The sequence below is a fragment of the Dermacentor andersoni genome, chromosome 1 (assembly GCF_023375885.2).
Source record: "Dermacentor andersoni chromosome 1, qqDerAnde1_hic_scaffold, whole genome shotgun sequence".
NCBI classification, from domain to species: Eukaryota; Metazoa; Arthropoda; class Arachnida; order Ixodida; family Ixodidae; genus Dermacentor; species Dermacentor andersoni.
The window spans coordinates 170,363,226-170,379,487 of record NC_092814.1 but is presented as its reverse complement, the minus strand read 5'-3'; the positions used below and the strand labels follow the sequence as shown (position 1 = coordinate 170,379,487).

Here is a 16,262-nt window from a genome sequence, read left to right as displayed (position 1 = left end):
CTTTCTGCAAAGGGTCCTTCAGAGTAGCAAAAGGGGTTTACTGGAAAGGACTTTAGTTTCGCCCGTGTGTCAGGGGTATAAGACACTGAAGCTTAATGACGCTTGCAACACAATTCTAAACCCACAGTATAGACCAACCTGACTACGCTGAACTTGAGATTGTAGTTGCCACCAGACTGAATGATCGCCGGGTAACAGGAGTCCACTTGAGATGGATCCACACCACCCAGGTATTTCTTCTCCTGGAACGCCTGATCCACACCCTCAGCAAGCTTGAAGTGTTTCACTTTCTGGAATTATATAAGCATTCAGATCATTTCAAAAATATACCCCTCACAACAAGGATGGCTATGAGAAGATGCATCCCCATAAATTTTGATATGAATGTTTGTTTGCAATTTGGAGCAGAAATATAGGATTTTTGAGCAGAAAAATTTGGGCTTTGGGGCAAGAAAAGAGTGCTCTGGAGCAGTAACTTACTGCCCTTGTGCAAAAAGGAAGCTCTGTATAAGTTCGTACTTTCGGAAATGTTGCATTAAATATTGTATTATACAGTCGCCGACCGATAAAGTGTGCACCGATAATCCACACATGCTGGGTAATTCAGACAACTTCGCAGCACTGCCAATGGCGCCATAGACTTAATGTATAAAAACCATTATTTCGGACAGCCATCAGCTCTACATTCGATTATCCGGACTCCGTCCGTGGCCGTAGTGTATCCCAATTTTGCCGCCATTATCTCCTCTGGCAATCTTGACAAGACATCAAGCATGGCCTCAGATTACACACTATATGGTAATCCCCGAGGCCTTGCTTTGGTCACAGCACTACACCTCAGAGATTTAACTGCAAATGCAGATCTTGGAGGCTTTGCCTGAATTGTGAGGTTGCGTCAACATCGCAATCATCACGTCCATAGAGTTTCTTACCATATTACCTAGAGGGAAATCTGATGCTGCTGCGCTGTGGTATACATGGGAATGTCAGTATGTTGCGACTTCGGTTTAACATCGTTCTCGGAGAGCCAGGCAAACACCGTTCCGTCTGTCATAATGATTAATCTTCTACTAAAACAGAACGTAAAAAGCTGTTTTAGCCTTATTATTACACAAAAACATGTGTTGTTTAACTATGAGAACTTGTTATTGCATGTACAATTATATGAAACTTAAAAAGTATCAGTGGGCTGCTAAATTTGGAGGACAGACGACAAGATTCGTGCTCGCTTTGGAACAGTTTCTCGTCTGTTCTTGCTTTTCTTCGCTTGGTTATGCATTTTAGGTGAGTACACTTCACTGGAAGATGTAGTATGCGTGAATGGAAAAATTTTAAGATTTTACTCTAAGAACGTGTTATTTGTGTTGCCATATACAGTCGAACCTCGATATATCGAACAGCGCGGTGATCGCAAAATAGTTCTATATAGCCGGAATTCGATATATAAAATCACGTAGAAAACGCGTCAAAAACTAGCGCAAATCAATCAATGAACCAATCGTGGCGCAATAGATACTCACATGAAGCTTCAAACAAAGTATTTATTTTGTTCGCTGAAAGTACTGAAGCAGCGTAGCCTGCTTCATATTGGCAACCGCGTGCTTGACCACGGCGTCCTCAACATAGTCCAAACGGTCCACAAGGGACAGTCCAGTGCCTTCTATTGCGCCGCAGTAGCGGCATACAACGGCCAAAGCAGTTACAGCCTCAGTTGCAGTCGGGAACGGGGCAACATCAGCGCTTGCTGGATCAGCCTCAGCAGCGTCTTCGTTTGGCCGCTCAGCAGTCACTTCTGCCGCGATATCCACGTCTGTTAACTCCGCCACTGTTCCGGTGCTGTCGTCACCGCCAACGCGAAGTCCGCAATGCACATGATGTGTGGCTCAGCACCGACAAAGCACTCCAACTGGCTCCCCGGCCGCCACGGTCACGCGCGCACGGCGGGGGCAAGCCTCGCCGTGCGCGCGTGATCGAGGCGGCCGTGCTGGCTCCAAGCCGCCGCGTGTGTACGCCGCTACGTTCAAATGGCGCCCTCGGCGCAACCGATGTGGGCAGCTGTCGTATACGCAGCAGTCTGGTACGCCGATCACGCCGCCGCTATCTTCGAGAGTGTTGCGGGAAAGCTCGCCTCCTGTCAACAGAGCGCACTTGGTCTGGGGCGGCGGAGTTCGATATATCCATTTTACATCCGGCCCCGTTCCAAATAAAGAATTAAAAATGCATGCGATTTTCCATGTGATATAGAAATTGTTCGATATACGCAATAATTCGATATATCCGGGTTCGATATATCGAGGTTTGACTGTACATGTTTAAACGAAGCCTCTTACAACACCAGCCAACACAAGCCTTGCAGACATACATACCGTCATTCCCATGACGGCACAGCGCCCCTTAAACTCCCATAGACGGTGTTGCCAGATTTCCCTCTAGGTGTTATAGTGAGAAACTATGATCACATCCATTCTGGCACCACCGTGCATGGCCCACTCTTGTTTGTTGAATTTGCCTTCTCGTCAGCGTCCCGCTAGTCTGAGCTTGTTTGTTTATATGCGTTCCAGACAGAGCTCTACTGGCTCCAAGAAGTCTTTCTCATGAAGTTATTGACAGTGCGCGTGAAATGGCACAAACAGTGCCCTTGCAGTCTGACTCCGCAACTGAAGAGCCTCAATTGCCGCCTTCCACAAAGAGCTTAAATGCAGACATCGTTGATGACCTGCTATGGTGCGGTGTGCCGATTCCTGCCACCGTTAAATTTGAAGACTGCAGACGTCTACAGCGCGGTGTCGTCGTGCGCCAAGCTGAACAATGACGAAACAATTGAGCAAGTTCTCCCATTGTCAAACAGCGACTTTAACTAAGGTGATGATGATGTATTGTGTGCCTTGGAGCCTTCACATGCAGATCTGACTCAAGCCTTTCCAGTACTTGCATCGGCATACAGAGACAACAGAAAACTGGCAGAATGTAGGTGGACTTTGTTGCCCGTAAGCGGAAGTGCATGCAGCAATGAATCGATCACTTCTTCCTTGCACGGGCGCCTTAAAACGTAAATAAAATTTTTTTGGTACATTCGTTTTTTCCCCGGAAATTCAATAGTTCGGACTTATTAATGTTCCCCACGGAGTCCGAATGATCGGTAGTCGACTGTATATTGTACCTCGTTTATTTACTCTTGTGAGGCTTGCACTTTTTCTTTTTTCCTTGAAGTTTTACCAGGCGCTGGCCTTGCATGAGGCAGGCTTCTGCCTATTCACTGAAGCCTCGAATCACGCTGAGAAAATACAACCACTGGCGGCCGACTATGAACAAAATCGGTCGGAAATTATTGGTCGTCGACTGTAGTAGGAATCAAGCAACTTCAAATTGCTGTTTGCTTTTATTGTTATATAAAAAGATGAAGATGAAGGCAAATTTACCACTAATTCACAGTTAATATTGCACTTCAATAAAGAGTTCACCCTCCCCCGAAGCTGCCCTTGGCTTCATTTTTCATTTTATCTGCTACAAGTTTTACCTGTCGTAACATTTCATCCGCTAAACAAGTTAAATGCACAGCGCCACCCAATCTTTATTAATATATGGCACAAGCAGTGTATCCTCATGCATTAATGACAGTGTGCAAGGATAAGCTCATGCTAGTCGTGGCGTATGATCTTATAGGCTGTTCCAAGCAAGGCACTGGCACATTATCTGTTCAGCTTTCACGTGATAATAAAGAATTGGGTGGCTGTACTACATCAACACTATATATCCTTAAAATTGAAATTACTAGCTGAGCAAGTTGGTAGCTGATCAGAAGGACGACTAAGCAGCACAAATCCGTATGCAACACAAACAAGGTCACTATTTTGTCCAATTTTCAAATTTTCTTTTGTCCATATCTGGGCTGCCTTGTCATAAAACGAGCCTTACACACTTGTCGATATACAGCTGAGCCTGCTTATAACGAACCTGAGCGTCACGCGGAATTCGTTCGTTCTATCCAGAAGTTCGTGGTATGTGGGCCACACACAAAAAATTGACATCAATCAAAACAAAAACTTATTGAGAAAAAAAATTGGTGATCGTTGTCTGCCTCGTCAGAGCACACCCAATGACGGCGGTTTCAAGCTTGTTCAAAGCTGCGATGTGTTCGTCACCCAAGACCTTAAAATACACAAGATTTCTAAGTGCCTCAATATGGCTCACTGCTGTGGTCGCGCTTACGGGTGCTAGCTCCGACGGATCGTTGTCATCGTCCGATGCTTCGGCGTCGCTTGATGCCCGCACTTCCCGGACGGCGGTCTCGTCGCAAAACGACTCCGCAACTTCAGCAGCGTCGTCCACATCAACAAAATCTTGCCAATCAAGATCGCAACCGGCCAGGTTAGCGTCAACAACGCGTCGCCACAAGTCGTCGTCAGGCTGGCTTTGTTCAGTGTCTTCAATGCCTGCTTCAGGTGCGTCAGCGAAGCCGCCCTTGCGAAAACAATTCCGGATGCATTCGGGTGTCACTTCCATCCACGCCGCTTTGATCATTTCTATCGCCGAGTACAGCGAGACCTGCAGAGGCACATTGGCAGCAAGGCGATCAACTGCAATCAGCATCCGCTGCATAACACGGCGCCTGTAGGCCGCTTTACACCCATGTCTAGCGGTTACGCTTTTGAAGTTACATTTGGCGGCAGAAAAAGCAACTCAACTGCCATTAAGACAGCTTGGACATGGTGGGCGGTACAGTTGTCAAGAATCAGAACTTTGCGCCCTTTCTTCGCCATGCTGCTGTCAAAGTCAATAAGCCATTCCGCGAACAACTCGCGTGTCATCCACGACTTCGAGTTATGCCTGTAACGCACTGGTACAAATGTGCGGAAGCAACGTGGCCTCTTTGATTTACCGATGACAAATGGCAAGCATCGATCGCTTCCATCCATGTTGGTGCACAAAAGCACAGTTATGCGAACTTTGCTGAGCTTGAAGCCAGCACATTTGTCAGCCTTCATAGCGTGCGTTTTGCCAGGCAGTATTTGATAGAATAGCGCCGTTTCATCGGCGTTATACACATCCCTTTCAGCATAACTTGATACACGGGCCAAGTTTTTAGACATCCACGTGTTGATGTCTTCGTCGCTTACCGATGCCGATTCGCCGTTGATGGTCTTGAAAATAATTCCGTGGCGGAGCTTGAAGCGATGGAGCCAGCCATTGCCAGGAGAAAAATCTGGGACGTCCAGGAGGAACGCCAAGTCCTTTGCTTTGGACAACATCAGCGGCCCGCTGATGGCAACATTGCGTGCTCGAGTATCAAAGAACCACTTTAGAAGCGCGTCTTCAACGTGTGCATATGTGGCCTTCCGTAGGCGCTTCCTCGTCGCGGAGTCCGTGGCGGCACTCTTGTAGATTTTGTCCTTCTCTTTTAGTATCGTGGATATTGTCGATTTCGACAAACCATACTTTTTCACCAGTTCGTTACCAGTTTATGCATTACGTATATGGGGAAAAAAACATTTATAACGATGGGTTATTCACCACATATAGGATATAACGATCAAAATTTTGCCGTCTGGACGGCGTTTTTCGTGCCAAATAATCGTAACATTTGCATTGCTTAGTTCCCTCAAGCGAACGATGTCGAGACGAGGCGATGTTTACCTCCGTAAGTTCGTATCTGCCGCCATTACCGCGCAGCACATCCCGCGCCGATCGCGCACAGGAGAGCATAGAGTTTCCTACAAGAATTACTAGAGGGAACTCTGGCGCTAGTGTCTACAGGAGCTGCAATGGGAGCGGTTGTCCTAGCATGGGAATTATGGGAAGTACATGGATTTGCCTAAACTTCGTCCTTTTGGCTTCAAACCGGCTTTGTGACTTTGTAAACTCATTTTCAACAGTATATTGTGCAATAAACAATTAAACATAATTAAAATTGCCCGACGGGAGGATTCGAACACAGGGACTCTAGCACAGAAGCCTTATATTGAAACCATTAGGCCACGAACGCATGTATCGACAAGCTAATGAAACGCCCTTATGAATTTATCGCGGGCATGTCAGTGCCTTGAGATGCTTGGCGCGTTTCGATTTGGCCACCTGGACAAGCTCAATTGTTGCAATTAATAGCAATTGTATGCGTTCCCTGCGTCTTCTGCACTTCAAAGAATATAGATTGCGCTGAAATATACGACGATAAGATTTATATAGCGTAACATACAAAGCCACAAGAATGTTTGAATCTACAAGCACGAAGATCAGACAAATCCATGTACTTCCCATCATTCCCATGGTAGGACAACGACTGCAGCGCCAGAGTTCCCTCTAGTTATTTTTGTAGGAAACTATGCCGGAGAGTACCTGAGTAGGCGCAGCGCGCCACAAGATGGCGCTAGCTGCTTCATGCGCGTCGGCCACAGTTGCTCCGAAAGAGAGAGAGAAAAAAAAAGAGGGACAAGCAAAGTGGCGCGGTGGCGTCCGTCCCGCACATCTTTATGTACCGCGGCTCTCTCTCTCTCGCGATAGCAGACTGACGCCACTGAAGCAGCGTGCAACCAACGGTTTAACCCAGTTCGTAGATGGCGCCGACAAAGCGCAAAGCTGTGTCGCTTGACACGAAGATGGATTCTCAGGACTCTCGATGCGGCTTCAACGTGAGCGCCCTTGTGAAGAAGTATGAGCTCGCCCAGTTAACGATATCAACCATCTTGAAAACCGGGAGCACCGCGATTGTGAAGGCAGGAGCTATCAGCGGCCATGCCGATCAGCGGAAAAGGGTTAGAGACCCTTTGCACGCCGCTGTTGAGGAGGCGCTTTACCAGTGGTTCATCACCAGTTGCTTCAAAAAGGCGGGCTTTGTGCGCAAGAACGAACTTCCCCAACCCAGAGATCAACACGGTGGAAGCTGCTGACATAACCGAGCTCTGGGAGCTCGTTCCTACTGGTGACACAGGTGGTACGTCGAAGGAGGAGTTTTTAACTGCAGACAGTGCTGCCTCGTTCTGTGATGAGGTCACCGACGAGGCGATTGCCGAAGATCTGCTGTCTCGACAGACGGCAAAGTTGTGCGACGGTGGCGACGGCAGCAGCGACAGTGACAACGAGATTGACAGTGGCTCCTTGACCCCGACTTCGAGCACGCGAAGTGCACTGTCGTCGATCGACTCCTTAATTGATTTTGTGCATGCTAAAGGATTGCTGCCAGTGTTTGCGCAGCCACTGGAATCCATGCACACCGCGGTTGTGAAGCTGAAGCTGCCGCAAAAGCAAGTGCAGATATCGGACTATTTCGGCGTGCCTAACCCTTGACACGGTCATTGGTGCTAGAAATTAACTTTGTTTTTCACAGCCTACTTTCTACATCATCCATTCTTTAAAGCAAGTAGCAAATTCGAGTTCAGAGCTGCAAAGGTATGTTCCGCGTTTTTAATTTTTTTAAGTTGTTTTTTAATAACTGCAGTCTAGATATAGCGATCATCGGTTATAACGATCATATTTTTCATCTTTCTCGATATCGTTATAAGTGGACTGCACTGTACCACTAAGCGACCACGAGAAAGGTGCATCAAGCAGCTGTGCCCTCACAATCGTGTGTTACCATAATTACACAACAATTATTGTGATAGCAATTATATGGACACTCCAGCCAAATCTGTGCAGTCAGCAGAGGCGTAAATTCCGTACGTCTTTATAACGTATAAAGTCACTGAGGTTGGATATAATGTTAAAGCACCATAAGATCGCGGCTGCGTGCCACATATGCTGTAGCTGTGAGGAAAAGCGTGCAAGGGTGAATCAAGAAGTATGGTTGTTTGATGTGCAGCGCCTTCTCTAGCGTGCAAAATATTGTAAATTCGGAGCAGGAGCGTGTCGGCACAGGCCTGGCGCAATACCTGCAATAAATGAGAATTTGGCACAGCATGTCACAGGATTTCTTTCATGGCACAGTTTGGCGCAACTGGCACAGCACTTCCATCACTGCATAGAACCAGTGTTTTAAAAAATCCGCATACATGAACTGTTCAGTGAGAGCCTTCAATTGGCAGACTGAGGAGGTGGCTCTGCTAACTAGACAAGTACCGTATTTATACGATTGTAAGTGTAAATCAAATCGCGTGTGACAGGCAAACAAACAAAAAAAAAAAGCATACCCGAGGGCACATTCCATAACAAAAATTTATCGGTAGCTGGCATGGTCACTAGACTACTCATCTTCACTTGTGCCATCGTCCTCACTAATGCTGCCATCGTCATTGCTGCTAAGGTCCCACAGCGCATCATCGTCCAGCAACACCGCACGCTTGGACTATAGCTTTGGAAAGCGTCCAGACTTCGGCCCGTGGGAAATTTTTCGCTTGCCGTCACAGGTGAAAATTTTGCTTCGCTGCAGTCACCACTTTCGCACCGCCCGTTCAGAAATATTGAACTTGTGGCCTGCTGCGCAGTGATTTGTTTTTTCGGCATAAAGGATGGCAGCCCTCTTAAACGTTGCTGTGAACGAGCGCCAAATGTTTAGTGAGCCTGGAGCACTCATGGCGACTGAGGAATCATGGAAGTAGCACGTAGTCAGCAGTCAAGTCGAACGCGTCAAACTAAAGAGCTACAGGTAAAGAGAAACATGTGAGCAGTGTCTGCTCTTCCATAAACTATCGCTATTCCCCGCAAGCGCCGCCGTCCTGAGGGTGCCGCCACAAATGAACAGCAGCACTTCCATGAACTATAGACACCCTCCACGAGTGTTGTGTGCACTGTAAAACTAAAAAAAAATTTTGAAAAACCCTTCCGAAAAGCGAACAAACGTGCAGGATAATGAAAAGCTACAAGTAGGGCCATAGAGCAAACATAAAATTGTAACTTCGTTTTAGCCCCCCTGATATTTTGGCCTCGCTTTTTTGGCGGTGCCATGTTTTGGTTTCGACTGTAAGTCGACCCCCCCCCCCCCCCCACTTCAGATTTCCACATTTAAAAAAATAAGTTGACTTAAAATCGTGTAAATACGGTAAATGGTGTGGAAACCTGCAGGCCTGACGGAATACAAATAATAACTGAAAAGGTGCTTGAGGTGCCTTTGCACACTGATAGTACATGGTGAGGACACTGCCAAAGAACCACACCTATACCGCAAAGCCCAGCTTTTCAAAAGATCATTATGCCACTCATTACCTCAATTGCGCATGCAAGTCCATGTGTGCGAACAGCTGTAACAGATTACGTTTTGTGAGGCGGAAGTGGGTCATTGGTTTTAAGAAAAGCCCATATTTACTGTATTTGTTTTTTATGTTTACGCATGCACAAGTCACTATACATAGTCGACTCTCATTACAACGGACCCTGATAATCCGACAAAATATGCCCATTTTATCCGAAGTCTGTAATATCCGAAACACTTACTTCGAAAACTTTTTAACGTCAATGCATGAACAGCCAAAGGAAAAAAAAACATTAAAAAGAAAAAAATTTTTTACACCACATTGGTGTCAGACATCGTTCTAAATGAACAACCAAACACTCAACTGCCAGATCTCCACTGTTGCACGAGGCCACAATGAAGTGGCAGCGTGCTGGTGAGCAAATGCGCATGAGTGATACAAAGGAGGGGTGAAGCAAAAGGGGAGTGCGGTGTATGGCTCGGCTCGCAAGCTCAATGTCAGCACAATCGTTCACTGCTGCTGGATCTGTTTACCGAGCTCTCCATTATAACCTAGACAAAGCCAGATCCCAAAGGCGCATTTGTGCCTAGATTTGCAGTGTCGCATGCTTTCTGTCCCAAGCGGTGGCACTGCAGACGCCGGCTGCAGCAGTGTCCGTAAACACATGTGTCACGTGTGGTGGTTATTGCATAAATGCACGAATAGACACGAAGCGTTCAGCGTTTCCATTGTTGCTGTATGGTTGCTGTTGATGACTATGGCAATGCGACCTTCACAGCATGGTTTCGATTGGCCACTAGCTATTGATTGTATCAGGTCATTTGTCGTTTTCAATCGCAAAATTTGGCGCCAGGAAATCGTACAAAATGGAATCTTATCAGCGCGGTTTCACTGTATACACGGCAGTAGAATTAAAACATGTCAAACCTTATCTGCATCAATTATCTCCATGATCTGGTCCCGCAAGTATTTGGCATACACATCCACTGTCACTTGGCATGCCTTCTTTGTAAGAGCTACTTCTTGCTCCTCCTTGGGAGCCATCACATAGGCCACAGCTGCACTGATGTCCACCTGCAATCCATAAGATACACAAGAATCAACAGTGACATGCATGCCTTCGGAGTATGACAAGTGTGAGGCACCGATGTGTCCCTTATCCTACAGCTCACAACTTAATTGTGCAACAAAAATAGAGAACAGCCACAGTATAGCAGCACCTCAAACAAGTCCCCATTTCAAGTACTCAGGTGTAGTGTTAAAAACATCCCTGTCCAAAGTAGGCCGAACAAGGGCAGCAGTTTGTATGGCGACCGCAGTGTTGGGGAAGTCAATGCAACTGGCGAATTTATCAAAAAGAAGGTAGCGTATTTGAAGGAGGCAAAAGAACATGCAACAACTATTTGGCGTGACATCCGCATGTCGCAAGTGAAATGTGCCTCACTTGCCACGATTAAAAACTCGTCATACACGAGTTGGCAGAAAAGCGCAAGGAATTTGTCATTGTTCTAATTCATTGTGAAATGGAGTGCCCCTAACTTGTTCTTTCGTCTACGAACACGTCGATGCAGTTATGTGCCGTGAGTGCAGAACGTTAGCAACTAGCTAAATTCTGCTCTGCCATCAGCATACAGAAACTGACGCATCATCGAGCTTTTCACGTAAACACCAAGAAAATCCACAGTGCTCTCATGAAAGCTGCGAGTGAAAATTTGGATAAAGCCAGAGCCATGATTAAATACTATTGGTAGCAGAATTAGAGAAGACAGTTGGGCTAGCTGGTGCTTATTACAGACTTAAATACATCATTAACTAGAGTGAAAAAGACATCAGACGACAGCGAGAAGCACTAGCATTCTGTCCTGTGTGCTTCTCGCTGGTGTCTGATTTTTTTTTTTTTGTGCTAGTTGGTGAAAGTGATGAAGAATCCTGCCGCAAGAACCGCGAGGTTAGAACTTGTGGTGTGGTAGGTTGTAGTGACTTCATACATTACAGAGGCATTGCTGAAAATTATGGCCAGTATTTTATTTTTATGAATAACAACTTTCAAAATCTAACTGCATTTTTCTCCTCTTCCAGTTTTGTGCAATATGTAATTTTGTGTACATTTTTAATACACTTTGAACTCATGTCTGCATGCCAATTTTACACATTCCTGAAGGTATACAGAGTGCGTACATCTTAACTTGCAATAAGTCATATATGTTGATGAAATTAGCGAATCACATACAAAGGCATTATCAAGTATAGCCACAGCAAAGTTATACTTTTTTTGCATTTAATGTTGTCAAGGCTAGGTAAATATTTTGAAGTTAAAACATCATGGAAAGACAAATTGACCCTTTAAACAAGATTAGAAGCTGCATGGCAATAGATACACGGGTTAGAATGGTAAGAAATGCTAGTATTGTATGCCCACCTTATCCATCTACGTTTAATTTTTTTGCTCCCAATCTAGGAGGTACCGATACAACTCAAGCTACAGGATCACTCATCTACAACCATACCCATTACCAGATTAGAAAAACAAGTTTTAAACAAATGCTAGAAAGTAACATCACCAGGCACGCAACATCACCATTTTGATCATGTATGACAACTGTGCCAAAGGAGGATGGTACTTTCAGATGGTGCACGGCATACCAACTGCAATACCAACAGACTTTTGTGCCTATTAAATGTGCCATGTATTAATGGCATGGGAGGCTTCAAGTAGTTTTCATGAAACTGATGTGTGGAAAGGTTATTGGCAAATTCCTATCAAACAATACAAGAAATTTAGAGCGTTCATTAAACTTTTTGAAGCATATGAATGCAGCAGGCTCCCATTTTGGTGGAAAGAACTCGAGTGCCTGTTTACAACATATTACACAAGTACTAGCTGCTTTTGCAAGCAAATTTTGCAATGTCTATGTATAAAACATCAACATGCACTCAAACAGAAATGGAAGACCAACACACAAAGCGAATGACACACAACGAAAACAAATAGACTTGCCATGTCAAACTTTTCAGGTGAAATAGCAGACCGCCAGGCATCCATAAATTCACCAGGAAATTTATCCTTGCTAAATTCACCGACCACTTTGCCCTGTTAAAAGTTTACAAGCAACAACAAAGTTTTCCAGCATAAGTTCACACCATAAAACACAGCTCCTAAACCAGCAAAGACAAGTACAGTAAAACCTCGTTAACCCGTACCCGCTTAAACAGTAGTTTCGTTTTAAAAGTAGTAAAGTCAAATCCCCGACTCAGCGGCCATTGAACATAATGTGTTTCGTATCCGCATAAACCGTACCAGCTTATTGCGTACGCATCGGTTAAAATGTAGCGTTTCAACTTTTCGTCGCGCTAACACGGTACTGCGCCGTCTCCATCGTGCGGCCCGGCAGAACAACACGCCTCAGAGATCGGAACAACGCCCTCCAAGCGCCCTGTGCGTTTGCGCGTGAAGCCACATCAACATCATTTCAACGAGGTGCCAGAGAGCGTTATGGTGTCGTGCAAGCGAGGACTCGCATCGTTGGATAAAAAAGACGCCGGGTGCTCAGCATAGAAGGAAAATTAGACATCGTCCGTGCTATCGAACGTGACATGAAGAAGTCGGCGCTGACACGCAACAGGGATCTGCTGTTGACTATAGTGTGTGGCATTTGGAATGCGAAGAAGTTGCTCGGCAGCGCTGCTGCGACCGCGAAGATATGTCGGCTAAGAGGTTCGACTTTTCGCCATCGTTGCCTGTGTTGTTGCCGAAGTCTCGACTAGCGACAGTGACGAGGATGACTCGGAAAGCGATAGCACGGGCGATTCAGGCCCGACAGTGGCATAAGCTGCGCGTTACGTCAGCCTCATGAATGCAATCGTCGCGACGACAATAGGGGCCCGATACAGTAACTCTATTCCAAATGAAAATTATTCCAAACTCCGGCACCCGGCAATGAAAAAGGCGCCCCCAGGACTTCTGCAGTACTACTGCGCACGTGCACGGTGAATACATAACGCCAACGAGGAATCTGCCATGCGAGTGTTTGCCGAGAAGAGGGGGCTGGCCGAAAAGCTGGCACGCAGCTTCAGTAAGTTTGAGGCCGCTGTCGTCGTCGTGCTAGGCTGCCGCGGCATCAAACAAAAACGCTTTTGTCACGCGAAGTGAATAAATACTGCATGTTTTTTCCCCTTTCATCGCACTCTCTATGAGTTCCGTTTTCGACAGGTAAGTGGGCGATCTCATGCTATTCGGTTAAACAGTACTACCGTTTAGTATGTACCTTTCCCGAGCTCCGGCCAACTACGGTTTAAGGAGCTTTCACTGTAATACCGTATTTACTCGCATAATCATCGCACTCCTGAATTTTGACGTCATAATTCGATTTTTTTCTTTCCTGTGTAATGATCGCACCCTGAACTTGTCGCAGCGATATGTCGTGTGCGAAGTCTAGCTAATGATGATTGCGCTTACCATCTGTCGAATGCTACGCGAACGACTCCTGAAGGCATACCAAGTGGTCTGCACGCACCCAACATTCTTAAGCAGATGCCCCATTTCATTCCCTTCATCACTTTCCACACTTCTATGAAAAAAAAAAAAAAAGCTACAACCAAACTTGCCTTGGCTTTTTTTATTTGTAGGCTTCATAACGGTTTTGGTAAATACCAACAACATAGAGGGTGCCTTTTGATTCTTCGAGTCTGCACTCGTGGGCACGCAACAAATCGCGAGCGGCAATGATAGTGGCCACGTTTACACTGATACGTTAGAAGTGTACCCTATTCATACGACGACGCTTGTAACACAGCTAAGATATTCGCCCACGCTTAGCGGAAACGTGCTGTATTAGGATAGCAGTGAAGACAAATGCCGCAGTTTCCGCAGCATGCCCTCCATGTGCTTCTATGTCACTGGCAGCTAAGCACGCCCATCTCTGTTTCTGTCCCCTCAAAGTGGACATGGCTATGTTATTGTCGCAAACTTGCCGATATTAACAATATTATTCATTACTGATATGGAAGAAACTGCTTCAATGCGCGTAATGCACTCACGAGAAGAAAAATCGCGTTTGGCTTGCTCTGCTGGCCGCCATTTTTGTTTTGGTGTCTCGCACTGACAGCGGCAGCCGCCTACTTGTCATCCCGCAGCAAATGCGGGATGAAAAATGAAAATGTTTCTTTTTGCGGGAAATGACCGCACCCTTGAATTTGCGTCAATTTTTTTGACAGAAAAGTGCTATCATTATGCGAGTAAATACGGTAATTTGGAAATGGTGAGCACATTTTTACTTCAACGAGTACAGTTACGATCAGAGTTCTGCCTATGATGGGCAACATAGGAAATGCTGCTCATTGCTCTGGCTGACTGCTCAGTACTCGGCAGTTACGGTATAGACTCGTGTGATGGCCACATTTGCACTATTTTGACAAGGTGCAGTCTTTACATGGAACCAAACCATTAGTGCAAAATGGTGCCAGTGTAGCCAGCGACTTGTGCACACCCCAGATGTACCACTGTATCAGAGCTCAACGCGCAACTCTCACCAGCTAGTAGCTGCATGCAGAAGTACACAGCGCGCAAAAATCTGCTGATGCACGTGTGCTGGATTGGGGCACTGAACACATTTGCTTTACCGTTGGAATTTCTTTTCCAAATTTTGGGCTGCCAAGTTGGGGGTGCAGCCCAAATACAAGTTTATAGAGTAGAATGGTCGATTTAGTCAAAATTTGTTTTTTTTTTTCAGAGTTGCTCATTTATATTTTGATCACGTGGGGAAATATTACAGATATGTGAAGTGGAGGCTGAGAGAATCGCACTTTTCTAGTGTATTGTCAAGAAAAATCGGGAGTCAAGCTCCAGGAGGTGCCATAACATTGTAGCTCATGCAGCTTTACACTGACAGAACTCCGGCATTTTTGTAGTTGTAAAGAGGAAAGTTTGGAGCTTCAGATATCCATAGCACCATACTTCACCATGTAAAAATAAAAGCAAAAGATGCGAGCAGGAAAACGATCTATAGTCCGATACAACTTAAGTCTGCAGTGAAGCCCCACCCACGCCGTCACAACTGCCAGTCACTGTTCCTCCGCGAGGCTGCAAATAGTTCATACTTCAAACTTTTCGTTACCTAAATAAGGCCATAACCACAAAATAAAATTATAAGCCCGCAATCTTAAACATTTTAATTTGTCTATTATAGTGGAACGGTGAAAGCCTGATTGTTTACTGAACTAAAATAAAGCGCTTGCTTCGCTGCAACTATTTATTGTCAAGTTTCACTTCAGTTAGTATTGAAGTTTAATGAGTGAAACAGGCTCAGCAGTGAAATTAACTGTAACGCAGACTTTTCATTGAAGAGTGAAATGTTTAAACTCCATACACTTTGTCCATGTCCCTTGCACACCTCATCGCTACCGCCGATTAAGAGCAGACGCTCCGGAGGTATCAAGTATGACGCCATTTTGAAAAGGTAGCATGACGACAATTTTCTTGCTTCTGTGATTGGTTGGTGAAGTAACACAACGTCACGTGGTCCATGTGCCTTGGTTGCAAACTGCTGTTTTTTTTAAGTATCGCACCATAGCGTCACAATTTGTTGTTGCTGCCATGTGCTCACAGGAAGCACTCCTATGGCTAACACAGATGTGAATCACTGGCACACATTTCTTGCAAAAATTGACAGCAGTGCACAGTACATTCCTTTGTTTAACAATGTTCGCCAAACCGCAGTAGGCTGTGCTGTTGGCTCGCATTCCTTTTGCCAATGCATTTAAAATGCAAAAGTGTTCACTGTACCATTCAAAATGGTGAAAGGGTTATATCGGGGCTATTTGGTAAGAATTCATGTTGCCCCACTGGAAAGCACTAATATTAACTGCTTGAGGACCTTAAAATGCTTTTTGCCCTTGTTTAAAATTTTGCCCTTTACCTCAATGGTTGCCCATGCAAAGCAATCGGCTGAAGCATACTTACATTACGGCTTTTCTTGATGGCGTCGATCAGCTTTTCAAAGTTAGCCTTGTCTTTGTCAGCCTGAAGAAAGTTCCAAATAAGACAACCGTTTAAGGCAAAATCAAATAGTATATCAGCAAAGAAAAAATTCCCCTCCACACATTTAATGCGTACCAACAAACCAATATGAAGTGCGACTGTCC

At 45.4% G+C, this 16,262-nt stretch overlaps 1 protein-coding gene across 1 annotated transcript in view; it reads right to left on the bottom strand.

Annotated features, from left to right (window-relative positions):
* Positions 1 to 16,262, bottom strand: part of dre4 (SPT16 homolog, facilitates chromatin remodeling subunit dre4) — a 170,454-nt gene that overhangs the window by 137,243 nt on the left and 16,949 nt on the right. Inside the window, exons 4-7 of the mRNA XM_050195378.3 lie at positions 16,081 to 16,140; positions 12,121 to 12,213; positions 10,050 to 10,196; positions 139 to 290 (exon numbers count right to left, since the gene is read on the bottom strand). Coding sequence (XP_050051335.1) covers positions 139 to 290; positions 10,050 to 10,196; positions 12,121 to 12,213; positions 16,081 to 16,140 — 452 coding nt within the window. The remainder of the gene's footprint in view (positions 1 to 138; positions 291 to 10,049; positions 10,197 to 12,120; positions 12,214 to 16,080; positions 16,141 to 16,262) is intronic.